This window comes from Salvelinus alpinus, chromosome 1 (genome assembly GCF_045679555.1).
Source record: "Salvelinus alpinus chromosome 1, SLU_Salpinus.1, whole genome shotgun sequence".
NCBI lineage: Eukaryota > Metazoa > Chordata > Actinopteri > Salmoniformes > Salmonidae > Salvelinus > Salvelinus alpinus.
Window position 1 is genome coordinate 81,373,414 of NC_092086.1, and position 27,216 is coordinate 81,400,629.

The window sequence follows — 27,216 nt, forward strand, 5'->3', positions numbered from 1 at the left end:
GGTGTGGATGTGGTTGCCAGTATTGCATCACTCCAGGGATTTTCCCTGCGCATGGTGGATGCTTTAGTTAACACAGGTATTTGAGTTGACTCTGTTAGTGGGGGCTGTGATAATCACACCAAGATGAACTATAGCAACAGGCAATCAAGGGTCCAGCTCAGTTACATCTTCAGCAGAATATTCATTCAGATGGATGCTTACTTTTGTAAAAACTCCTACTCCATCTCAACATGATCATTACATTTTCACTCAATAATGTGAGTAGCATGAACCAAGGGCTCCCAAGTGGCACAGCGGTCTAAGGCACTGCATCTCAGGGCTAGAGGCATCACTACAGAGCCTGGTTTGATTCCAGTTAGGGTTTGGCCGGGGTAGACTGTCAACTGTTGGGGTTTTAGGCTGGGTTTCTGTACAGCACTTTGTGACATCAGCTGATGTAAGAAGGGCTTTATAAATACATTTGATTGACTGATTGGATGCTGCAGTGTACCTAAGTGGCATCGGGAGCAACTGCTTGCACACGCGTTACCACTCCATTGTGTCTCCCTGTCATGGCTTTGCGCCATCAGTACAGATACCAACACATATTGACCACCAAAGTCCATTTGATGTCACAAAGCTGTCCAGTACTTTAAAAATATCCTCTCCTGTTGTCCTGGTTCCCAGTGGTTTGCAGAAGAGGATGTCTTCCTTAATTGACCCCCCATAAACGTAATGGACAAATACCAGGAGCTGTGCCAGGCCCGCCACCTCTGTTGACTCATCCAGCTGTAACGCATAGAATTCACTGGCTTGTATGCGAAGCAGTAATTGTCTCAAAACATCTCCTGCCATGTTACTGATGCGTCATGAAACAGTGTTGTTTGATGAAGACATTGTCTGTATCGTTTTTTTGACCTTTTCCCCCAGCATTGTCCCAGCCAATTCCGCGGCAGCAGGAAGAATGAAGTCCTCCACAATAGTATGAGGCTTGACTGTCCTAGCCACACGGTAGTTCACCATATAAGACGCTTCTAGCTCCTTCTTATTAATGGCATCTGTTGCTTTTATACATGTCTTACTACTCGAAAGCCGTCTTAATTCTCGCTCAAAAACTCACGTGGCTTATTTTTCAAATTGGCATGTTTTGTTTCTAAATGTCTGCGCAAAAGTGAAGGTTTCATCGAGTTGTGAGATAATACTTTTGCACATATAGCACACTGTGGCTGAAGAAAGGCACTACTCCCAATATAAGTAAAACCCAAATCAATGTAGTTCTCATCATATTTGCGCCTCTTCGATGGACCAACGTCCTTGTCTGTTGTTAGCTGGGCTAACAACAAATGTAGAATTACTGATGCTAGCATTGGATGTGCTCGTGGAAGCAGAACAACTTGTGTCGTCGACAGGTGCAGGTGTAGTACTGCTGGTAGTAGCAGTACTACCAGTAGAGCTGGTATGTGTCTCTATGGAGACACATACCAGCTACCAGATACCAGTATACCACATACCAGTATTCAGCCTTACTTTTTGAACCCTTTATCAATTTTCGAGCAAACGGAATGAGCAGCAGCTACATTTGACTACATATAGACCGTTAGTGCAATTCCCGCGAGAGAGTAACGGTTAATGTGATATTTAAAATAAAACATTTTAAATGTGAATCACATTTTTATTCGGCGTACCTCCAACGGCATTGTGCGTACCCCTGGGGATACGCGTACCCCAGTTTTGGAATACCTGTCCTAGGCTACCTGGATAAAATGCTTGCTCGCTAGCCTAACTTGCTTTCATTGGCAACGATGAGCCAGCTAGTTAACATTAGCCTTCTACGTCTAGCTATATATTTAACTTCCATCCTCACAGGCCAAGGGCACATTTTATGAATTTATGGTTGGATCAGAATCGCCGTTATAATCATTGGCTAGTACGGAGAATTAAGTAAAAATACAAGTTCAAATCTCCATCCATGGCTAATTTAGGAAATTGACAACTTTAGCTAACTAGCTAGAAACCAGAGGACAACAACACAATGAGATGCAACAATTAAAGTTGTTTCTGTCAATGACGTTTGGCTCTCGATGTGATGTGATTGGAGTGAAGCCAAATCCATACTGGCTTCCCTTGACACTTTTTGTTGGTGTGCCAGGAACATAGTCCGCCACAGTGGGCATGTTATAATACCCATAAAACCTAGCGGAAAAACACAGAAATTGTTATTCTTACAAACACTTCAAATTAAGTGTGTGTTTGGTGTAGGCGTTTTGATAACCGTGTAATTCTCGTGTAATTCTCTCTTGGACACGGTGAGTTGTATCAATATATTCACCTCAATTTACTCTCTGAAATTCAAAATGCTAATTAGCAACAGAGAAGACCTCAGCAAGACTACTAATTTCTGCAGGAAGCTCCTGCGCATCATCTCTAGCCAACACAGTCAGTTACCCTTCCCCAGTGCGATCAGAGACCTGTGCCCAATCCATGATGCATCCATGTGCTGTTTTGAAATTAACTGAATAAAGTGTTGAACTTCTTCAATCCCCTTTCTCTGTCTTAGCTATCCACTGACTACACTTTAGCTAGCCTGTTAGCAGAGCAGTATATAAAAAAACATTTTGTATTAGATAATTGTTTGTACAGTACAGTGCATCCCGAAAGTATTCAGACCCCTTGACTTTTTCCCCCAAAAAATGTACGTTACAGCCTCACAATACCCCATTATGACAAAGTGAAAACAGGTTTTTACGTTTGCAAATGTATTAAAAATAAAAAACAGAAATACCTTATTTACATAAGTATTCAGACCATTTGCTATGAGACTCGAAATTCAGCTCAGGTGCATCCTGTTTTCATTGATCCTCCTTCAGATGTTTCTACAACTTGGTTGGAGTCCACCTGTGGTAAATTCTATTGATTGAACATGATTTGGAAAGGTACACACCAGTCTATATAATGTCCCAAAGATGACCAAAACCAAGCCATGAGGTTGAAGGAATTGTCCGTAGAGCTCCGAGGCAGGATTGTGTCGAGGCACAGATCTGGGGAAGGTTCCCAAAAAATGTCTGCAGCATTGAAGGTCTCCAAGAAAACAGAAAACACCTCCATTATTCTTAAATGGAAGAAGTTTGGAACCACCAAGACTCTTCCTAAAGCTGGCCGCCCGGCCAAACTGGGGGAGAAGGGCCTTGGTCAGGGAGGTGACCAAGAACCCGATGGTCACTCTTACAGAGCTCCAGAGTTCCTCTGTGGAGATGGGAGAACCTTCCAGAAAGACAACCATCTCTGCAGCACTCCATCAATCAGGCCATTAAGGTTGAGTGGCCAAAAGGAAGCCACTCCTTAGTAAAAGGCACAAAAGAGCCCGCTTGGAGTTTGCCAAAAGGCACCTAAAGGACTCAGACAATGAGAAACAAGATTTGTTTGTCTGAAGAAAACAAGATTGAACTATTTGACCTGAATGCCAAGCGTCACGTCTGGAGGATACCTGGCACCATCTCTACGGTGAAGTATGGTGGTAGCAGCATCATGCTGTGGGGATGTTTTTCAGCGGCAAGGACTGGGAGACTAGTCAGGATCGAGGGAAAGATGAACGGAGCCAAGTATAGTGCGATCCTTGATGAAAACCTGCTCCAGAGCGCGCCAGACCTCAGACTGAGGTGAAGGTTCACCTTCCAACAGGACAACAACCCTAAGCACACAGCCAAGAAAACACAGGAGTGGCTTCGGGACAAGTCTCTGAATGCCCAGCCAGAGCCCGGACTTGAACCCGATCGAACATCTCTGGAGAGACCTGAAAATAACTGTGCAGCGAAGCTCGCCATCGAATCTGACAGAGCTTGAGAGGATCTGCAGAGAAGAATGGGAGAAACTCCCAAAGGCTGGTCTGAGTGCATCTTCTCAGTTTCATTCAGTAGTACAACACAATTCACATTGCATTTTATCATGGGCACAGTGGGAATTTATATATGTGATGTTTAAATGATGTCTTACCCCAAGAGTGAGAGAGTACATCACTTCAAGCAGAATCCATTGCTTAGGGTGGCGTTGATCATGCACTGCTTCTCATGGAGTGAGCATGATGGTTCGCATGTCACACCTCATGTCTAAAACATTGAGAAAAGGGGACAAAGTCAACATTTTGATGTGTCTACAAATTCTATGTTTTATACAATAATGTATCATATTTGATGAGTTACTGACCTGTCCATCCATATGCTCGATGTGCGTAGTCTCCACAACTGGGCGCTCGCGCTCGGATCACACTGGCACAGGATGTCCATGCACCGGATGGTCTGAGGGATGCACTCCTGCTAGACTGGAAAACAAAGAGACATTTGGTCAGTGGTAGGTCTTTTTCAATGCTGTATCACCATCTTCATCTGGATAGAAAAGGCGTTGTTTACCATAACACAAACACACCTTGGACAATGTAACAAGTGGTCCCTCAACACCCAATCTTAAGTCATGAGAACATGTTTGTATAAAAACAATTCTAGTAATTTAAAAATGCAAAGTTAGCTAGCTAGGTAATTTGAAAAAAATGCTAAATAACAATACACATGAGAAATACACAATAATAATGATTTACACAAGAAACTATAAAGGCTATTATACAGTGGGGAGAATAAGTATTTGATACACTGCCGATTTTGCAGGTTTTCCTACTTACAAAGCATGTAGAGGTCTGTAATTTTTATCAAAACAAAAATCCAGAAAATCACATTGTAGGATTTTAAAGTAATTAATTAGCATTTTATTGCATGACATACGTATTTGATACATCAGAAAAGCAGAACTTAATATTTGGTACAGAAACCTTTGTTTGCAATTACAGAGATCATACGTTTCCTGTAGTTCTTGACCAATTCAAACTTTGCCGTCAGACAACACACACAAGCTGTCAAAAACACAGACTACATGACTGTTTGTTACACACTGGAGGGATTCATTCAAAACACTGCTACCAAAATGTTTAGAATAGGTTTTCAGATAAATAATTTTGAACTTTGTAAAATCACAGCACTGACTATCCAGATAACCCTTTCAGGAACACCCTGGTGAGATAACTTCAGATAACTTCAAAACAGTACTGTAATAAATACCTCTTACATTAGTGGATAAGGGTATACTCCTGTATATGCTGTTTTGGTCAAAAACCTGACCTTTGAAATGTCACACTGACAAAACATGTAAGGAAGAGTTCATGTACAGTAAAGTACCCAATTTCCAAAAGCTTTATTTCCAAATGCAGCAAATGTACAGGTTACTCAGCATCAGCATCAGCATTCTCATTATCTCATCTCAGGTCTGGGTCAGGCGATAATATCTCATCAACGTCACACATCATGTTTACTCTTGCCAGGCAGCATGGGAAAATTGCCCTGCCTTAGAAAACCCTGGATAGACTCCACAGACACATTACCACAGGCGTCCACCATTGTCTCCGGGAGGTTTTGCTGTGCATAGGGGTTGCGGTCATACACTGTCCACCGCCATGCTGAGAAACATTCCTCAATCGGATTCAGAAATGGGGAATATGCTGGCAAAAAAAAGAACGGTGAACCTAGGATGGTCATTGAACCAGGCGCGAACCAGAGCAGCCCGATGGAAACTCACGTTATCCCAAATGACAACATATTGGGCTTGCTCTGGTTGCCCTGGCTCCCCTTCCTGTTGAAGAATGTTATTGGGCAGCTGATCTAGAAATTGAAGGAGTTGTGCCGTGTTGTATAGACCCACTTTGACATGGCAGTGGAGGACGCCACAATTGCCGATGGCAAAACATAGGGTGACGTTGCCTCCCCTCTGGCCAGGAACTTGTATGATGGCACGGTGACCAATGATGTTGCGCCCCATTTTGCGCTTTTTGTTAGGTTGAACCCTGCCTCATCGATGAAGATGTACTCTTGTGGGTCATCTATGGCATCCAGCTCAAAGATTCTCTACAGAAGTTTTAAAAAACTGACATTTTACTGTACTATAAATACAGTACTGTAGTGTACTGCTGTACTGGAATGAAAGATTGTGTACTGCAGTTACTGTAACACATTACTACACAGTACTGTGTTGATATGCTGGAGAGATGGGCCATAATCTACATACTGTAAAATGTCTGTACAGTATAGCAATTACCTGCACATATTGGAATCGTTGCTCCTTAACTCTGTTTGAATTCCTTTCAAAAGTCACACGGTACAGCTGCTTTGTCCTTATGTGGTTCTTCTGAACGATTCGATCAATGGTGGAAATGCCGATGTTGTCAATTCCTTGGAAGAGTACCAGGTCTTCAACTATTTGGGTTTGAATTTCCCTCAAACGGATGGCATTATTGGCAATCACCATATTCACCAGGGCAGTCTCCTGCTCAGCTGTGAGAAGTCTCCGCCTACCTCCAATAGATGGCTGCCTCTCAGTTCTGCAAAAATGAAATTTGACCATTACTGAACTATGGTCATCGATTACTGTGGTAAAAACTACACTGAGAACAAAGTAGAGATTCAGTTTAAATGCACTACAACATTACATGTATCACAGTAACAACAAGGCAAATTACCTGTTTTCCCTTCTGAAAGTACAGACAATGGATGCAACCGTGTAACGGCTTAGGTTGGGTTGCACTAGCTGTCCAGCTTCTCTCATAGTCCTCCCATGTATGAACACATGATGAACTAGGGTGGCACGGATTTCATCTGAGATTACTTCTTTGTTGTTGTTGTTGTCGTCGTCCTCGTCCAAGTCCTCTTCCTCTCTGTTGTCTTGCAACTTCGGCATTGTTAGGATCCAGTGTTCCAAAGCACATGGACATGCCTCTAGGCCCTATTTATTGATCCTGCAATTCTGATTGGTGTGTTAACAATTTTGAGGCTTAATATTTGCACCTGGAGAAAGGTGTGCTCTTTGAGTTTAGGTTGTGATGACTTTAGTTCATTATACTGAGAGCATGTGTTTGCTGAATGAATATTTAGTGCCATTCATTATTTATTTGGCCACTTTTGTGTAAGGTTTTGCAGAAAAAGTTTTGAATATTGAAACATGTGGAAACTGGTGAATAGTGTTTACTGTTATGGAAAATGTGTGTGTGTTTTTGGGAATGACATAAGGGTATGGGTTTTTGTATAGCAATTGAGAAAAACTGTAATATCTGGAATCATTATTTCGGTTACAGTCTAGTGCAGGTTAGTACATAAGGTAACTATATAACTAGAAAATTATGTTTAAAAGGATATCATTTTCAATCATTGTTCATTCATTACATTAGTGATACATGTTTTACTGAAGATGTCATCTTGAGAGTTCCAAATGTGACTGATGGGGTCATCAGTGATGTGATGTGGTTTCTTGTGTAGACCAAAATCTTTCCATATTTTCTGCAGTGCAAAACACCAAAAATAAACTCAGTATGAAAGAAACATAAGACATAGTAGATGTATGCAATAGATAGTAAATATTCTCAAGGTGTTTGGATGAAAGCATTTTCAGAGTGCAAGCTTCAGAAAAATATGTCACAAGCTGTCGAGATTCTTGAGGAACTTTAATAAATCCACTTAAGGATCGGATCCTTTTTTTCAATTTTTGCCTAAAATGACATACCCAAATCTAACTGCCTGTAGCTCAGGACCTGAAGCAAGGATATGCATATTCCTGATACCATTTGACAGGAAACACTTTGAAGTTTGGGGAAATGTGAGAATAATGTATGATAATGTAATACATTAGATCTGGTAAAAGATAATACAAACAAATAAACAGACACAGCAGGGGTACAAACTGTGGAACCCAGGTCTTAAAAATTGATTTTATCAAACAAAACTATGCTACATTTTATCTCTGGAAACCTCAGGATGACAGATCAGAGCAAGATTACTGAATGTAAGTACATTATGAATGTATCAAACCAGTTGCCGTGATACACATTTTTGTTGTTGTGCACTCCTCAAACAAAGCATGGTATTTTTTTTCACTGTAATAGCTACCGTAAATTGGACAATGCAGTTAGATTAACAAGAATGTAAGCTTTCTGCCCATATAAGACATGTCTATGTCCTGGAAATTGTTGCTGTCATGCTAATCACATTAGCGCACGTTAGCTAAACCGTCCCGGCGGAGGGACACCGATCCCATATTAAAGTACCTCAAATAAAATAAACAGAAAAAGGTCAGGGGTCACAATTGTATAAATCTATGATACAATTGTAAGAATACAATGTTTTTTTTAAATATTTCATTTCAAGTATATATTGCAAATATATTGCATTTGGGGACAGATTTCAAATATTTGTTTTTGTGTATGTAAAACTGAACGACTAATTCAGTAGCTTTGTTTTCATTTTAATATTAACATATTACATCTATCATTGTAAATACATGGGTCTTATTCATGAAATTAAAAATGTAATTACTTAGCTCGCTCCAAAATAACTTCACAGAGTCACACTCATAAAGAAGTTTCCCCTTCTTTTTCACAAAAAAGGTATTTGTCCTCTAAGTCCATGAATTTAGAGTTATAAGTTATTACAAGGGTGTATTTTGTGCAAGATCTTAAAGTGAATTCATTTTACGTTATTTGATATACAACATTTGTGAGAGCTTTCTTCTATTACATTTCAGTAATGTGTGCAAGATAGCTGTTTATGCCCTATACACATTGTGCCGTATTTCATTACACCAGACATTTTATATATATATATATATATATATATATTTTTTTATATTTTTTTATTTTTTTTTACCGTTATTTTACCAGGTAAGTTGACTGAGAACACGTTCTCATTTGCAGCAACGACCTGGGGAATAGTTACAGGGGAGAGGAGGGGGATGAATGAGCCAATTATAAACTGGAATCTTCACGGAATCTTGCCGCTCTACTGAATGAACATTTATTTTTGGGAGATTGCAAAATATGACCTTTTCATTCAAGACAGGATAAATGTATTGTTTTAGGTGCTAATAAAACACGTTTTGTTTAGTTACTTTTTCCTCAACTTGTTTCTTTAACTGAAGTGCCTGCAATAACTCTGGGATGCTGTGTTCCATGCTATACAAAACCCCCTGAGGGACAAGAGTAGCTTGTAAAGGCAATCAAAGCAGAATGTCACCAGAGACAGACTTGAGCACTAACACATTACTTATCCAAAAGACACTGGCTGGCAACTGGCAAACAAGACACCATGTTGGCTCAATGATGAGTAATGATCACATACAGTATGTCAGGGGGAGGGAGAGATCATTAGCAGCCCAAAAGGGCAGTGAAGGATGGAGGGAGTGTGAGTACAAAGAGTTCTTTGGAAATCAGTGATGAGCACCAGCACCAGGCTAAAGCAAGAGCAGAAACTGTTAACTTCTTGTGACGTGATTACTAGAGTCTAGAGAAATCTTTATTCATTGCAGCTAAGTGTTGATTTTTCTCATGACACCTCTTTGGACCATCACACTTCCACAAATGTCCATGCCAAATGAATTGAATGCTCATATTAGGCCATCTGGCATGTAATCATATTCAACGTGAATGTCATTTCAGTCCTATTCAAATCATAGGATGTATGCAAAACATTTATCTGAATTCTGTAGACCTCAAGATTAGAATGAATTCAATACCGGATGGCATGATCTGGCATAATCTTTGTGCAAGGTTTGGTCACCAAGATGCAATGTAAAATGCCTTACTTCTGTGTGTGTTGTTTTGCTATTGTCGTGTTATGATAGTTTTTGTTGTTGTTGTTGTTTTCATATTTGTATTTGTTGGTTTTGTAATTTTTTTTACAAAATAATATTTTCAGAACCTGTATGTTGGAATTGAACAGTAAAAAATAAGTACATAATTAGAGATACCCTGATTTATTGACGTAAGTCCTCTTTTAAGGTCTTGTATCATTGATGTTTCATTGCAGTATACTGTATACAGTATGTTAATTTTCCAGATGAAACTATACTAGTCCTCTATTGTGTTTTCCTTATCAGTGAAAACCATTGCCAAACTATAAATAAGAATGAATAAATTAGGAATGAAAAAAGAATGAACAAGAATAATGAAATACATTGATATAAAGCTATTGAAGAAGTCTAGTCAAACAGAGGGCTGACTTGCTTATTGAAGGGAAATACAATTATGGTGAAATTGCATGGAGTACCTGCTATATCTTGTGGACAAATCGAATATTGCAAGCTTGAAAATGAAAGTGCAAATTCTGAGAAATGGCCACAATCAAAGAAATCACAATATATAGTACCAGTCAAAAGTTTGGACAGAACTACACATTCAAGGGTTTTTCTTTATTTTTATTTTTACTATATTCTACATTCTACATTCATCAGAGAAAATTACTTTACCCCAGTCCTCAGCAGTCCAATCCCTGTACCTTCTGCAGAATATCAGTCTGTCCCTGATGTTTTTCCTGGAGAGAAGTGGCTTCTTTGCTGCCCTTCTTGACACCAGGCCATCCTCCAAAAGTCTTCGCCTCACTGTGCATGCAGATGCACTCACACCTGCCTGCTGCCATTCCTGAGCAAGCTCCGTACTGGTGGTGCACCGATCCCGCAGCTGAATCAACTTTAGGAGACGGTCCTGCCGCTTGCTGGACTTTCTTGGGTGCCCTGAAGCCTTCTTCACAACAATTGAACCACTCTCCTTGAAGTTCTTGATGATCCGATAAATGGTTTATTTAGGTGCAATCTTACTGGCAGCAATATCCTTGCCTGTGAAGCCCTTTTTGTGCAAAGCAATGATGACGGCACGTGTTTCCTTGCAGGTAACCATGGTTGACAGAGGAAGAACAATGATTCCAAGCACCACCCTCCTTTTGAAGCTTCCAGTCTGTTATTCGAACTCAATCAGCATGACAGAGTGATCTCCAGCCTTGTCCTCATCAACACTCACACCTGTGTTAACGAGAGAATCACTGACATGATATCAGCTGGTCCTTTTGTGGCAGGGCTGAAATGCAGTGGAAATGTTATTTTGTGATTCAGTTCATTAGCATGGCAAAGAGGGACTTTGCAATTAATTGCAATTCATCTGATCACTCTTCATAACATTCTGGAGTATATGCAAATTGCCATCATTCAAACTGAGGCAGCAGACTTTTTGAAAATTAATATTTGTATCATTCTCAAAACTTTTGGCCACGACTGTAGATTTGGCCATGTGTTTTAGGTTATTGTCCTGCTGAAAGGTGAATTCATCTCCCAGTGTCTGGTGGAAAGCAGACTGAACCAGGTTTTCCTCTAGGATTTTTATTCTGTACAGGCTTCCTTCTTATCAGTCTTTCAATTAGGTTAGTATTGTGGATATTGGAATAACTACAAAGTTGTTGATCCATCCTCAGTTTTCTCCATGCAACGTATTATGGGACTTGTTACTTAGGCTTGAACTTATTTATGCTTACCATAAGAAAGGGGTTGAATACTTATTGACCCATTTGAAAACAGATCCGACAAAGCAACTACTTAAACAATTTATTTTAATACAGATCTCAGGAAGTGACTACTTCCTGAAACTATTGGATTGGCTGTCTTCAATTAATGGTAGGGCTATATCTGGAACAGCATGTTGAACATAGAACTATCATGTCACGTTCGTTGTAAAGATGAGACCAATGGGCAGCATGAGTAGAGTTCCACATAATTTTAATCAACTGAAACTCACCTAACAAAACAACAAACAACCAAACGAAACGTGAAGCTACAGGTGTGGACTCAGGCAACTCAATGTAGACAAGATCCCACAACACAAACGAGGAAAAATGGCTACCTAAATATGATCCCCAATCAGAGACAACGATAAACAGCTGTCTCTGATTGCGAAACATATCAGGCCAACATAGACATACAAAACCCTAGACATACAAAACCCTAGACATACAAAACTAGCGTTCACACCCTAATCACACCCTGATTTAACCAAAATATATAGAAAAACAGAGATATCTAAGGTCAGGGCGTGACATATCATGAATAGAGCATACACAATCTCCTATACTATTCCAATCATATTGTCATATTTGATCTACACAATACATTTCTATGTGAACATTCTGTAAATTTTCTCCTGAATGTTCATTGCCCCAGGAGTACATTATCAAGGCAAATCAATTAACCAATGATATGTTAATTGTATGTGACGCTCTTCTACTGTATAACTCTTTCAACATGCCACTGAAAAGTTTGTTATTGTTTCAAACTCACACTACATCATCTTTAAAGAGATAGTTTACTCAGAATACAAACTAACACGATTTTCCTTCTACCTTGGCTGTAGTTGATTTATGAAAGCAGTTTTGGGATATTTTGTTTTCTTTCGACACTTAATCTATCAATCATTCAAAGGTATCAATATCAAAAAATCATCCTAAAAAGCATCTGGTAGATTAAATTAAAACAGTATGGGACTAGATACAGAAGTAAAGCAGAAAGGGTTATCACTTTCAGCACGAACAGGCGCAGTGCTTGCTCACTATTAGAAACTTGATATATTATTTATACAACTATTAAAAACATGACGTTCCCGGCCGTCAATGTCCTTAATCAGAATAGGTGGGATAGTGGATGGGGAAGGGCTTAAGCTTACTGATAGGGAGGATAGACACATAGCCCTTTTCTCAATTGGATCAAATCCTCAGTGACCCGGAAACTGAAAAGTGGTTGACAAATGTAGGAGAGTGTCAATTCGTTATTAGGTGAATGAAGGATTGTCCTACTCTCTTCAATTGCCTCCTCCGGTGGAGGATGCTCAGGTGTATCCTACTGTGGCAGACTTTTGAAATGAGCCACACCCCCTGCAAACGGCTGTTGTTTCTCAGAGGAGAAAAGCATGCTTGCCCACATTTAAAACTGATCCGCTAATTATCCATTTATCTATAAAATGTATAGCACTACTAGCTGCACTTCTTTTTACCACTTTACACATGTATTTTGGGATTCCACCCCTATAAACATAATTTGCTAGTGGAGAAGGAGTCTCATTTCTTACAAGCGCCTTTGTTTCCACGTTTCCTTTCCTCGCTTCCTCACTGAGGAGAGAAAAGGATGGGAGATGACGTGAGGAGTTGATAAAATCCAATTGAGGAAATGCCACAGTTCCCTCTGGTGGTGTCCACTCTACATGTGAGAGAAAGGGATTCCATAACTGCAGATGGCAGTAAATCACCAACCTTGGCTTTTTGTCTGTTCAGACAACACACTCCCGGTAGCAGTGTACACCCTTTCAGTTTGTTTACCAACTCATAGAAGTAGAAGAAATTGACTACTTTTAAATGGAGGTAAGACAGTCCTTCTGCTCATAGATGATGCATGTATGAACTACACATTGACACATCCAGCCCAAAGCGAGAGGTTTAAAAAATACTTAGTAGTCTCCAAAGTTCCAGAGCATATCTTTAACTTTATTATCCCAAAAAGTTAGTCATTTGGTCCAAAACACCATACAAAAGGGACATAAAAAACAACAATAAATACACAGAGATGGGCAAAGATACATCGAAATGTATCTTGTTACAAAGGATCCTGAAGACCAATGTATCAAAATAAAATACTAAATATTTTTGCCAAGTAATGTATTTAACTAAAACACCAAAAATACATCTGCAAGTAGCCCCCTAACTACAACTACATTCTCAGTAACAGTTACATAAACTTTTGACTTGTTATGACTGTTTTATGTGGTTGTTTTTAGTTGCTATTAATAAGAGTGTCTGCTAAATTACCTAAATGTAAATGTGCAAAGCACACTGAGTACTATTCTAATGAGCTCTGCTCCCAAACAATTTGTATTTTAACAAAGATTTTACTTAAGTTTTTTTGATGCCAAACCCACCACTGGTGTGTGGTCAAAGAGGTCTATTTTCGTAACATCTGACCATAGCACCGCCTGGAGTGCTAAACGGCATTGGCACTTGGATTGAAACTGGTGCTATGGTCAGATGACATGAAAATAAAGCTCTTTAGCCACACACACCAGTGGTAGGTTTGGCGTCGAAAAAACTGAAACATATGGATCTTTTATGTTATGGGGCTATTTTGCCTGGGGCCCATGTTAAGGTCAGCAGCATCATGAACTTTACCAAGTAGCAGGATATTTTAGCCAAAACCTGGTTTCCTCTAGTCTGGCTAACACCTAACTCGAAGTTTCCTGACTTCAGAATCTGGAAAGGCTCTTTTGATGTTGTCTGCACGATGCATCGATAATAAAGGGGATGTGATGTTTTACTGTTTGGTTCTGCTCAGCCTTTCTCACTCAAACACACAGCCCCCGGGGGGAAGTTCATTAGACCAGATGATGGATATCAGGGATCTAGAAAGATTCTCTATGAAGGAGTGGTCTAATATCCCTCCCAATGTGTTCTCCAATCTCAGAAAACATTTGATAAAAATGCTCAGTGCCATTATCCTCGCAAGGTGCGGTATTGAAAGAATTGAGAACAGGGGTGGAAATAATTTTGAACGTCATCTCTTTTAGATTTTTTTATTACTATATTACAAAATATTTGTCTTTGAGCAATTGTATTACATTCAAATAATATATATATTTTTTAAATTGCTTCAGTATTTGTATTATTTAGTTCATACAGTCTTTTTTGCTCATCTTTATCAAGGGTGGCAATAATTGTGTACCTGACTGTTTATGAGTACATTTTTTAGAACCTACACATAAAAAAACGCATATTCGATCAAATAAGCCTCACATAACAAATTAGCAATTATATTTTATTTTGACCAAATTCGACTCTCTCTCATAGACCTCCATACAAAAAATCCCCACTTCCACTGATTAAAGCTGTACTTTTGCGCAGACAGATTTTAGGGTGGAGTCAAGCCTCTTGCTTGTTTGGGTACGGAGCTCATTAAAATAATACCATGTGTGCTTTGCAAGTGCTCATTTACATTTAGGACCACAAAGTTGTGGATAAAACATTTTTTAATAGAGAAGTATTTTATATTTTGAAAATACAAAAATACAGATCTCTAAAGTTTATTGTTACAAAACGCATCTAATTTTTGTTCAGGCCAGTGAAATATAAATTACGGAATACACAAAGTTAATTGAAATACGTATTTCAAATTCATGTAACAGAAATACTGCCCATCTCTGTCAACATACACTGAGTGTACAAAACATTAGGACCACAATTAATTGCAGCTCTCAATCTTTTCAGTGGCATGTTGAAAGAGTCATAATAGTAGTTGAGCATCTGTTCAACATATCATTGGTTAATTGGTTTGACTTGATAATGTACACTGAATATACCTAACATTAGGAACACCTTCCTAATATTGAGTTGCACCCTCTTTTGCCCTCAGAACAGCCTCAATTCGTTGGGGGATGGACTCTGCAAGGTGTCGAAAGTGTTCCACAGGGATGCTGGCCCATGTTGACTCCAATGCTTCCCACAGTTGTGTCAAGTTGGCTGGATGTCCTTTGGGTGGTGGACCATTCTTGATACACATGGGAAGCTCATGGGAAGCTCTTAAGCATGAAAAACCTAGCAGTGTTGCAGTTCTTGACATAAACCGGTGTGCCTGGCACCTACTACCATGCCCGTTCAAAGGCACTTAAATCTTCTTCTGAATGGCCCACATATACAATCCATGTTTCAAATGGCTTTAAAAATCCTTCTTTACCGGTCTCCTACTGATCATCTACACTAATTTAAGCGGATTTAACAAGTGACATCAATAAGGGATCACAGCTTTCCCCTGGATTCACCTGGTGAAAGCAAGAGCAGGTGTTCCTAATGTTTTGTACACTCAGGGTATATGTACACAAATTCATGGAAAGATACAAGTAATCTGCCACCGTCTTAAACTAAAAAGAAGAACATCAAGAAACTCCCATGACAAAGCTGAAATATCCTGCTATCATTTTTTTTTCAGTGAACTTGCTTATGGCACTCCTCGGATGAGGTCCTGATATTATGCCCCAGATGTGTCAAGCAAAGGCAAGAGCTGCTCCAAGAACAGTACACGTGTTATGTATTTTCTCAAAAGTAGGTATTATTTTCTTAGTCTTGGTATTTTCATTTTGAACTATGCTCAATGTGAATTCCTACGTTTGGTTTTCACCCCATAAGTGTGGGCCTCTGACTTTGCAGGACTATCCAACATCCTTGCCCTTATCTTGCCGTCCCCCAGACTCTCCTTGACTAGATTCTCCCATCGGTCCAGAGATTCGCCCATGTAACTGACTGCTGAACTCATAGTGCCGTGCCCAGAGGAGGCAGCAGATCTCCCAGCATACTTCACTCTCCATTCAGACACCTTGGCATGTGCTCCATAATTTATGTAGGAACTCCCAACTTCAGAGGGAGTCTCACAACTCACTGAAAACCAGGGCAACAAACACTGTTAGAAGATCCCTTTGACTGGAATACCCAACAATAAATGTTAAGGATTCTAATAAACATTTCTAAGATAAAAAAAAACGAACAGATTTGGAAAATGTAATGTCAAACGTACTGCTGGGGATGAAGAAATCAATGCTTTCCTTCCCCCGTACAAATGGCGGTTTGGATTCCTCTGGTTCTACCACCACTGCCTTCAACATCCGCTCTATGAGTTCCTCTTCTCTCCTGTTCCATTCCTCTTCAGTCATCATGCCTTTTCCTGCTAACCAGTGAAGCATTGGCTTCTGCCTACTCTTCTGTGCAATAGTGAAATTGTGCCCTTTGTTACGTACAACCATCTCCTTTACCTTCCTCAACAGTGTTGTGACCTGAGAGCCATCATCCCAGCCATGGCAGTTCATTACATGATACCTGTTCCCACATTTTTCAACAAGTTGTTGGAGTGCCTCTCCTTCTCTCTCAATAATTTCCTCAATGGCTCTGTCTCCTAGCCAATCTCCCCAGGTGAACAGCACCATTGTGTGTCTCCAGACTTTCTCAGTTAATAGCCCAAGGTGCTCCTCTACTGCTTTGAGGTCTCCCTCTGAAAATGGTGCAGAAATGGGAATGACCAGAAGAAAAGCATGGGGGCCAGGTGGACAGAGAGACACACTGCGCACCACTTCATCTTGAACCCAATCTCGTGCATCCTGTGGGGTTCTCTTCCACCAGCCTGGTGTATCTACAACTTTGAGCTTCATCCCAGCAACTCTCTTTTGTTGCATTACACACTGCATAGTTCTGTTTTGAATTCTGAATTCCTAAATATATCAACAACAAAAACATTTATAAATCAGAATAATTAAGCAGAAAATAACTTTACCTGTATTTAGGAGTTACCATCAGGGGGATGTCATACACGAACATCGCTCTATGGTTTTAATTTCAAAAAACTCCTTAGTATTAAAGAAACATTTCCTGAGCTTTAATTTCCACTTTAATGATAGAAACACTTTAAACGATAGTTACAGTTACAGCACAGGAGGACCCAAAATCTCAAAGTATGTTGCATTCATACAGTATCTGAAGGGATATAGAGCAGGGTGAATTCAAGTTTCCATACCTTGGTCAAAGCTGTCGGAAACAACTCTCCAATCAGTATTGTGTTTCCTGCCACACTCTTCCCAGCCTCTCTTCTCCCAAGAAGTACAATTCTCAACTCATCCTCAGAGAATATTTGTTCCTCCCCTTAAAAATATAAATCTACAATTTTTGCATGCTCTTGTTACAAAAACAAAACTTTTCTTCTATTTCCTAAACTCAAGGGTGTTTACAAAGACTAATTATAACCTAAATCAATAACAGATGGATTTTTATTTACCTAGGAGATATGCACAAGTGTTTGTCCACAGAGGAAACAGAAACAACAATGTAGAAGTGGTGAAAGACATATTCTGTTAGTTTTATGCTTAGAATTCAAATAAACTCACCTTTAAACAGTTCTCTGAGTGTCGTCATTTGTCTCTGCACCTTCATCGTGATCTTTTGAGCTCTTTCTTTTCCAGCCCTCTTTTTCTGTTCCAAGTCTGCTGAAACATCTCTGTCAATTTCATAAGGACAACCTCTGTTTTCTGCCACCATCTCCTCTACTTTCTCCAGAAGCTCGGTTACCTGGGTTGCATCAATTCGATTCTTGTTGTCAAAAACATGGTATCTGTTACCACATTTCTCAATGAGCCACTGAAGACCCTCCCCTTCACTCGCAATGCGCTGCTCAACAGTTGTGTCTCCCAGCCAGTCTCCTCGTGTGAAGAGCACAATCGTGTGCTTCCAGACTGCATCTGTGAGGAGACCCATGTGCTCCTCAACCGCTCTCTTATATGATTTGTTGAATGCTGTTGCAAAGGGAACCACCAGAAGGACCGCATGAGGTCCTGGAGGACATTGAAACACACTGTGCACTATCTCAAATCTATCCATCTTGGAGGTGTTCTGTAGAGAACTATTATAGTGCCAGCCTGGTGTGTCAACCACCGTAAGCTGCCTCCCTGCTACTTCACCATGTCTTGTCACACAGTGCACTGTTCTTCTTGTATTATCAGCAACATCAAACACACCTTCCCCCAGAATGGTGTTTCCTGCTGAGCTCCTAGCAGCCCATTGTGCCCCAACAATCACAAGCCTGAGGTATGTTGGGCTAGTTGCCTCTCCTTTAAAATTGAAAATAAATCAGAAATCTACAGTGAGGATGCAGATCAAATGCTCTGAGGTAAGAGAGTGGGTGGTTGCTCCTGTGTTATACAATTTTTCTGGTACTCAAGAAGAAACTATATGTATAATGCTATGTCAGGTTTCATTCAATCTTGTCCTTAGTATTTCACACACACATTTAAGCTCACCTTCGATCAGCGCTCTGAGTCTGGTCCTTTGTTTCTGTACCTTAGCCATCATCTGTTTGGCTACTTCAATTACTGCTAATTTCTTCTCTTCGAGCTCTTCAGACAGAGCTTGGTCTGTCTCATAATGATTGCCATCATTTCCTGCCACCATTTCTTCTATCTTCTCCAGCAGCTCTGTGACCTGGGTGCCATCACCCTTGTTATTGACATTCAGAACATGATACCTGTTCCCACACTTCTTAATAAGCCAATGAAGATCCGGCCAATCTCTTATGTGTTTCTGTAAACTTCTGTCATTGGGGGGAGTGATTGTACTAAACAGCACAATAGTGTGTCTCCAGACTCTTTCATTGAATAGCTCCAGGTGTTCCTGTAACGATCTTTTGAATATGTAGGGGAAAACGGTGTCCACGGGAATGACCAAGAGAAAGGCTTGGGGTCCAGGATGACATAGATATACACTTCTCATGATTTCCAATTGATCCAATTTGGGAGTATTATCTACAGGATAACCCCACCACCAGCCTGGGGTGTCAATCAAAGTTATCTGCCTCCCATACACATACCGTTGTCCGCTCACACATTGAGCAGTTCTTCTTCCCGTCTCAAAAATGTCTCTGCCCAGGATGGTGTTTCCTATTGAACTCTTCCCGCTGGCTTCTATATCCCACATCTGTCTTCCCCCAATTAGCACAATCTTCATCTCTGACCGATGGTGGGTCTCCCCTGTCAAAGAAAGAGCTCAGTATTTTCCTGATGCACTCCTCAAATGGGAATGAGTTTTTCTTTTACAGGGTACTGTATATCCTGAACATTGCCACAGAACTTACCGAGGGAGGGAGGTGCCCTACTTGCCATTTTGTGTTCTCCACACTTCTTCCTCCTTAGCCGTCACTGGCAATAAGACTTATTACCTCTAACAAAATAAAACTGACAGACAGACATGTTTTTATGAGAAATTTGACTAAATGAAGCACATAATAGAACTTTGAAGGTTGCATCGACATCAAATTGCTCTCAAAATTAGGTATTTTTCAAGATTATGTTTTTAGACAGATATGCATCATACCCAAGAAGACTCAAGGCTGTAATCGCTGACAAAGGTGCTTCAACAAAGTACTGAGTAAAGGTTCTGAATACTTATGTAAATGTGATATTTCCATTTATTTATTTTTTTACCCACTTTTTCGCCCCAATTTCGTGATCTTGTCTCATCGCCGCAACTCCCCAACGGGCTCGGAAGAGGCGAAGATCAAGTCATGCATACTCCGAAACATGACCCGTCAAACCACGCTTCTTAATTAACACTCGCACGATTAACCCGGAAGCCAGCTGCACCAATGTGTCGGAGGAAACACCGTTCAACTGAGGAAAAAACATTCAGCCTGCAGGCGCCCAGCCCACCGCAAGGAGTCACAATTTAATCAATTTTAGAATAAGGCTGTAACGTAACAAAATGAGGAAAACGTCAAGGTGTCTGAATACTTTCCGAATGCACTGTATTACACGGCTAAGGGCTGTTCTTAAGCGTGACTCAACGCCGAGTGCCTGGATACAGCCGTTAGTCCGTGGTATATTGACCATATACTACAAACCCCGGTGTGCCTAATTACTATTATAAATTGGTTACCAACATAATTAGAACAATAAAAAGTATTTTTTTGTCATACCCATGGTATATGGTCTGATATACCAAGGCGTTCATCCAATCAGCATTAAGTGCTCGAACCAGGTTTATAATTGTAAATAAATCCCCTTTGCGCATGTGCATAACTGTAGATAAATCCGACAGGAGAGTTTGAGTGATGAAAATTGGTCAGAGGATCTCGAAATCTCTGAGCAAGAAACACTTGGATGAACATTAAAAAAACGAATGTTAGACTATTTTCTGGTAATTGTGCTGTTATGTACCAGATGTTAAGACTACAAACCATTACAAATGGCCCATTTGCGAGATCAACTTGTCATTTTGCCTATGGCCTATTTATTGCCTCCTCACGCCTCCTCCTCACGCCATTTGCACACACTGTATATAGACTTTTTAAAATGTTTCTAATGTAGTTTGTTTATTCCATGTGTAACTCTGTGTTGTTGTTTGTGTCGCACTGCTTTGCTTTATCTTGGCCAGGTCGCAGTTGTAAATGAGAACTTGTTCTCAACTGACCTATCTGGTTAAATAAAGGTGAATATATATATATATATATATATTTTTTTTTTTATGTCAATAGGCATAGGCTACAGATTAAAATCTGGGTTTACGATTGTAAATGTTGTCATGGTTTGCTTATATAAAGGCAGGTAGCCTATAGCCCCTGATAGGCCTACATCTCATTTCAGATAGTACACAGTAGCCTAGACAAGATGTAGGCAAGATGTAAACTGAACGATTTAGCAGCTTGATTAGTTCAAATTAACAGACTCATTTTTTCAACATGAATAGCGAGGCGATTTCGAGGTAATAAATGCTTGTGTTTTCCAATAGCCTGCTGGATTGGCTACTGAGGATGGGGTCATCATTTCAATCACTGAACGAAAATATGAATAAACCAAATATGCTTGCGAACAACAGCCAGTGTTGTTGGCAATCATTTATTTTATTGATTTTTTTTTATACCTGTAGCTTAATCTGACTACTGTTGCGTCAATCTAATGCAGTGGTTCTTAACCTGGGTTCGATCGAACCCCAGGGGTTCGGTGAGTCAGTCTCAGGGGTTCGGCGGAGGTCAAGACACACATCCGACTCATATGATTCGTGATGACACGCCCCGCTTGGCCATCATTGGCTGCAGGTGATCACGCTACATCGCTTGGCCTATCTGTGCTGCAGGGAATTTGGTGCGCTCAGTAGTCGACTTGTGACTGTCGTGATGGTACGTTTTGTGATTTCTTTCTTAATATTTTAATCCCTTCATACTTACGTATATGTACAATATGGATTCACATGTATAACGGAACGTGATGGGAGTCAGCGTCCTAACTGCATGATTTGCAATGCCAAGTTGAGCAATTCTAGTTTAGCACCGGCAAAACTAAGAGAACACTTCCTTAAGCTGCATGGAGATGGAGAATACAAGAACACAACGCTCGCTGAATTCAAGGTGAAGAGAGCCAGATTCGATGAAAAGGCTACTCTGCCTGTTCTCGGCTTTGTACCCATCAACAAACCGATCCTCACAGCATCGTACGAAGTTGCTTACCTGATCGCAAAGCAGGGCAAACCACACACCATTGGTGAAACACTCATAAAACCAGCTGTGTTGAAGATGGCGAATATCATGCTGGGAAAAGAGGCTGAAGTTAAGTTATCCCAAATTTCTCTTTCAAATGACACCATCAGCGACAGAATAGAGGACATGAGCAAAGACATCTTGGCTCAAGTAGTTGCAGATCTGATTTCAAGCCCGGCAAAATTCAGCCTTCAACTCGACGAGACCACAGACGTTTCCAATCTAAGCCAGCTTGGTGCGCTATGTGAAAGACGACGTGATAAAGGAAGATTTTTTATTTTGTAAGCCTCTTACAACAACAACTAAGGCAGCCGATGTGAAGAAACTTGTGTATGACTTCTTCAAAGACAACAATCTTTCGTGGGATATGGTTTCTGCAGTCTGTTCAGACGGCGCTCCAGTCATGCTGGGAAGAAAGTCTGGTTTTGGTGCGCTAGTGAAAGCCGATGTACCACACATCATTGTTACGCATTGTATTCTGCACAGGCATGCGTTGGCAACAAAAACCTTGCCTCCAAAACTGGCAGAAGAATTAAAAATTGTAGTGGAATGCGTGAACTATGTGCGAACTAGTGCTCTGAGGCACCGCATCTTCAGTGAGCTGTGTAAAGAAATGGGCTCTGAATTCGAGGTACTTCTGTACCATTCTAACGTTCGGTGGTTATCCCGCGGACAGGTGCTGAATCGTGTTTTTGCCGTGCGTGTGGAATTAGCAAGAGCAATTTTGCAAGAGCACCAACATTGTCATGCAGATTGCTTAAAAAATTCTGAGTTCATTCTCATTTTAGCGTACATGGCTGATATCTTCGCAGCTCTCAATCATCTCAATCAAAAGATGCAGGGCGGTGGAGTCAACATCATCGAAGCGGAGGAAAACCTGAAGGCTTTTAAAAAAAAGCTACCGTTATGGAAACGACGAACAGAGAACGATAACTTCGCAAACTTTCCCCTGCTGGACGACTGTGTAAGTAAGATCGAAGATGTATCTGGAATCGGAGACATTTCTGTACCCGCGGAACTGAAGCAAGCAATTGCCACGCACTTAGATGAGCTTGCAAAGTCTCTCGACGGATACTTCCCTACAAGAGAGTCATATCCAGCATGGGTGAGACAGCCGGTCACGTTTAGTGTTGAGACAACAGATGTCAATGATGAATACCTCAATGAAATCATTGAAATTCAGCAGAGCCAGGTTCAACAGCAACTCTTCAGAACAACAACGCTTTCAACGTTTTGGTGTCAACAAATGGTAACGTACCCTGTTATTGCTAAGAAAGCTCTGGAGATTTTCATACCGTTTGTTACAACATATCTTTGCGAGCAAACCTTTTCGAGGATGCTGGACATAAAAACGAAGAAAAGGAACAGACTTTGTTGCGAAAATGACATGAGAGTGGCACTTGCCAAGGTGAAGCCGCGCATTTCTGAACTGGTCTCTGAAAGGCAACAGCAGAAGTCACACTGATTTGCAGTAAATATTCATTATTATGTTTTTGTTTTTGTGTGAAAATCATGTTTTGATGATTTTGTTCTTTGAACACACAGTGTTGATGTTGATGCACGGTTCATTTTGTGCACCAGTAAAATATATACCTATGTTTTGAATTTGAAAAAATCATATTTTATTTTTCCAATTAAGAAGGGTTCGGTGAATGCGCATATGAAACTGGTGGGGTTCAGTACCTCCAACAAGGTTAAGAACCACTGATCTAATGTATTCTAACAACTGATCAGCAATTGCCATAGAGCTTTGATAACTTCCAATTTACTTAACTAAACATGTCCATTAATAATTGCAAAATTACACAAGGCTACAACAAGAAACTGAAGTTATAGGCTATTTATTAAAATTGGTTTGACAGCTCCAGGTAGGCTACACAAGCGGCACAAATTGATTTGCAATGACTCCAGTGATATCGTAATTTCAACATATTGTAATGTTTTACCCATTCGAAAGTCTCTCAGCCTATCACACAATGATATACAAATGAGTTGCTGTATGTGAGGATGCGGGAGGCATGCTGATAGAGTTTTTGGGAAGGCGTTGTGTGCGGTTTGTCAGTGCTGGTGTGCACTGTCTGTTCATCCCAAAAAATTACAACTTGATTATTCGATGGGAAATCAGTGTCCAAGACTGTTTTCGCTAGTCAACAAACAACGTGCGAGTTTCGGTGGGCTTACAGGATCGTTACAATATGTATTATATCAAATAGTATACTACTTGATGGCCAACAGAGGCAAATGTATCATTCTCCACATTTAATGTCAGTTTCATTGAGGACTTTTCCCCATAAAAAGAATCACGTGAGGGAGTTCCATAACTTCCATTTGAAATTTCCATTCGGGCAGCCACCGAGACCCAAGAACTGAGCATGCATAAAACAAATAGTTTGATACCGTTTTCTAGGATAGGGGGCAGCATTTTCACGTTTGGATGAAAAGCATACCCAAATTCAACTGCCAGCTACTCATCCCCAGAAGATAAGATATGCATATTATTAGTAGATTTGGATAGAAAACACTGAAGTTTCTAAAACTGTTTGAATCATGTCTGTGAGTATAACAGAACTTATTTAGCAGCCGAAATCCCGAGGACAAACCATTCAGAATTTTTTTTTTTTTTGGTCACTCTTTTCAATGGGTTTTCATTGGGAATCCAGATTTCTAAGGGACCTTCTTGCAGTTCCTACCGCTTCCACTGGATGTCAACAGTCTTTAGAAATTGGTTGAGGTTTTTCCTTTGTGTAATGAAGAAGTACAGCCATCCAGAACAAGGGTAACTTGAAGTGTACTGTTAGATAGAGGCGCGTGACCAGAAAGCTAGCTACAGTTTGTTTTAATCCTGTATTGAACACAGATCATCCCGTCTTCAATTATTTACTTTAAAAAATACCTAAAGATGTATTACAAAAGTAGTTTGAAATGTTTTGGCAAAGTTTACAGGTAACTTTTGAGATATTTTGTAGTCACGTTGCACAAGTTGGAACCGGTGTTTTTCTGGATCAAACGCGCCAAATAAATTGACATTTTGGATATATATCGACAGAATTAATCGAACAAAAGGACCATTTGTGATGTTTATGGGACATATTGGAGTGCCAACAAAAGAAGCTCTTCAAAGGTAAGGCATGAATTATATTTTTATTTCTGCGTTTTGTGTCGCGCCTGCAGGGTTGAAATATGCTTCTCTCTCTTTGTTTACTATGGTGCTATCCTCAGATAATAGCATCGTTTGCTTTCGCCGAAAAGCCTATTTGAAATCTGACATGTTGGCTGGATTCACAACAAGTGTAGCTTTAATTTGGTATCTTGCATGTGTGATTTAATGAAAGTTGAATTTTTATAGTAATTTATTTGAATTTGGCGCTCTGCATTTTCACTGGCTTTTGGCAAGGTGGGATGGTAGCTTCCCATCTATCCCAGAGAGGTTTTAAGCAAACTCAACATTAGAAAACAGTTTAAACCACCTCTTAGCGAACTATTGTAATGTGCTCTGGTGCGCCAAAGTCGTTTTCCAGTGCTTCATTATTTCTTTATGTACATTATTTCTAGCGTATTAATGTTTTATGGAAAAAGGGTTGGAAATAGGCATCTAAATAGCCTATCTACAACTGGTAAAAAGTTATCACGCGACGTGTGCGCTTGCTGCAGTCTTCTCTCGTTCACATGACTCAGCCAATAGCTGTACACATGCACTCAATCTCCCTCCCACCACTCAATCAGTAGCCTGACTCGCTTTCTGACAGTCAGTAGCAAGTAACAGTGAATTATATATTTTCTAAGGGAAATGCCTTGGTGGCCGCCGTAAAAGTTAGTAATAGCCCAAAAACCTTCAAACCGCGACCAATATATTTTCAGCCGTCAAATCGCTTTCAAATAAGCAAGAAAATGGCGATTATTGCATCACTGGCTACGGTTATTGTCCCCGCTTCTTATTTTCTTCTGTGGGGTTTATCGTGGTTGCCATCCAACGTTATGGTGCATTACCGCCACCTAGTGTACGCGCCCCTGACTCCCACCTATGTACCGGATACCTTTCTTAAACATTTACCAACAGATAGAAGTATGAAGACGGATTCCTGCACCCTTACAAAAAATATAGCAAGTTTGAAACTGCAGTAAATGTTACTGCAGTCGACTGTGGTGTTTGGATGCAGAATTTGCAGCTATACTGCACTCTGACTGCAATCTTTTTTCGTAAGGGCAGATACAGGAATGCCCACATACTGGAACGGCCCGAAATGAGGGCCGCAATTGCACCCCTCTCAGCTTTTTAATCTACAAATGTGAGTGTAAGTCTGAGAAGCGGTAGACCTGTTCCATTTGCACCATTTCTAGGCTCCCCTTAAATAACATTTTAGCTTTTACTTTCGGTTTTGTACACCAGCTTCAAAGTGCTGAAAACGTGATATTTTGCTTATTGAAAATATATTTTGATTCTGCACACTATACATTGCTTGTTTTGTCACAAACTGAAATTAGGCGAACCATTCAAATTTTGGCAACTGGGAAGTGTACGCATATTATTGTAAAGCAGTATTAGTAAGTGGTTTTTCGTGTTTAAATACTGCTAAGTTATGTTAAAAGTTTGTCGTCGCAGAATGGTAAAAAACAGTATATAAGACAAGATCCTTGTGTTACGCTAAATGATTTAAGTAACTTACCATATGTTGAATGTGATGACTTGGTACAATATCTTGTCGCAAAGTCAACAAAAAGAGTAGCAGGTGAAAGTGAAATCTGAACACACACACACTGGCACTAACTTTCTGAGTCTGCATTCCAGGGTTGCATTTCGAAATATAACAGAAGATTCACAGTGTAAACCTGCCTCAACCTGTTTAGGTCCCCAAAAATGTTTAAACTACAACCAATGCAGAAATGTAGACATGATCAGCATTGGCATATAGTGCCATACAGACCTGGGATCAAATAGTATTTGAAATCATTTCAAACCCTCATGTGTGCTTGATTGAGCTTCTGTTGCAATTGAAAAGTCCCATAAGTGCAAACCCCAACCCACTAGCACTTCAGGCTGGCTAAAGCAAACATTCAAAACCTTTGAAAGATTTCAAATAGTATAGGTTGTTTGGCAGTATAATAGGTTGTTATACTGCCAAGCTGCAGGGTGGAACAACCATCATGGTTAAGTTGGGTTCTTGAGGCAAATGTTTTACCTATGACAAAGAAGGACTTTTGGAACAAAAATTGTGACTGTGGAACAAATGGAGCTGGGTCTTGACTCTGAATATAATTTTATATACTGTGTTGGAGAATTTATTTGGCTATTCACACCTA

The 27,216-nt window shown here is 40.1% G+C and overlaps 1 protein-coding gene across 2 annotated transcripts; it reads right to left on the reverse strand.

Moving 5' to 3' along the window:
• Positions 1–13,334: 13,334 nt before the first annotated feature.
• Positions 13,335–26,668, reverse strand: LOC139531493 (GTPase IMAP family member 8-like). 2 transcript variants are annotated; one of them, XM_071327988.1, is made up of 7 exons: positions 26,583–26,668; positions 19,522–19,621; positions 18,692–19,417; positions 17,783–18,502; positions 17,416–17,540; positions 16,426–17,113; positions 13,335–16,289 (listed from the first exon to the last, which is right to left on the reverse strand). In XM_071327988.1, the coding sequence occupies exons 2-7, from the start codon at positions 19,547–19,549 to the stop codon at positions 16,003–16,005; spliced, it is 2,574 nt and encodes an 857-aa protein (XP_071184089.1). In that variant the 5' UTR covers positions 19,550–19,621; positions 26,583–26,668; the 3' UTR covers positions 13,335–16,002. The 2 variants fall into 2 exon arrangements, with proteins under 2 accessions (XP_071184089.1, XP_071184096.1); XM_071327995.1 differs by lacking the exon at positions 26,583–26,668 and having other exon boundaries at positions 19,522–20,882.
• Positions 26,669–27,216: the final 548 nt, after the last annotated feature.

What these genes read in the sequence shown, in the direction of transcription:
- LOC139531493 (XM_071327988.1), bottom strand. Translation starts at nt 19,549, where the DNA reads ATGGCAAGTAGGGCACCTCCCTCCCTCG. An exon ending in ACTCAGAGCGCTGATCGAAG is followed by an intron (nt 18,503 to 18,691) that starts GTGAGCTTAAAT and finishes TCAATTTTAAAG; the next exon opens with GAGAGGCAACTAGCCCAACA. An exon ending in ACTCAGAGAACTGTTTAAAG is followed by an intron (nt 17,541 to 17,782) that starts GTGAGTTTATTT and finishes TATATTTTTAAG; the next exon opens with GGGAGGAACAAATATTCTCT.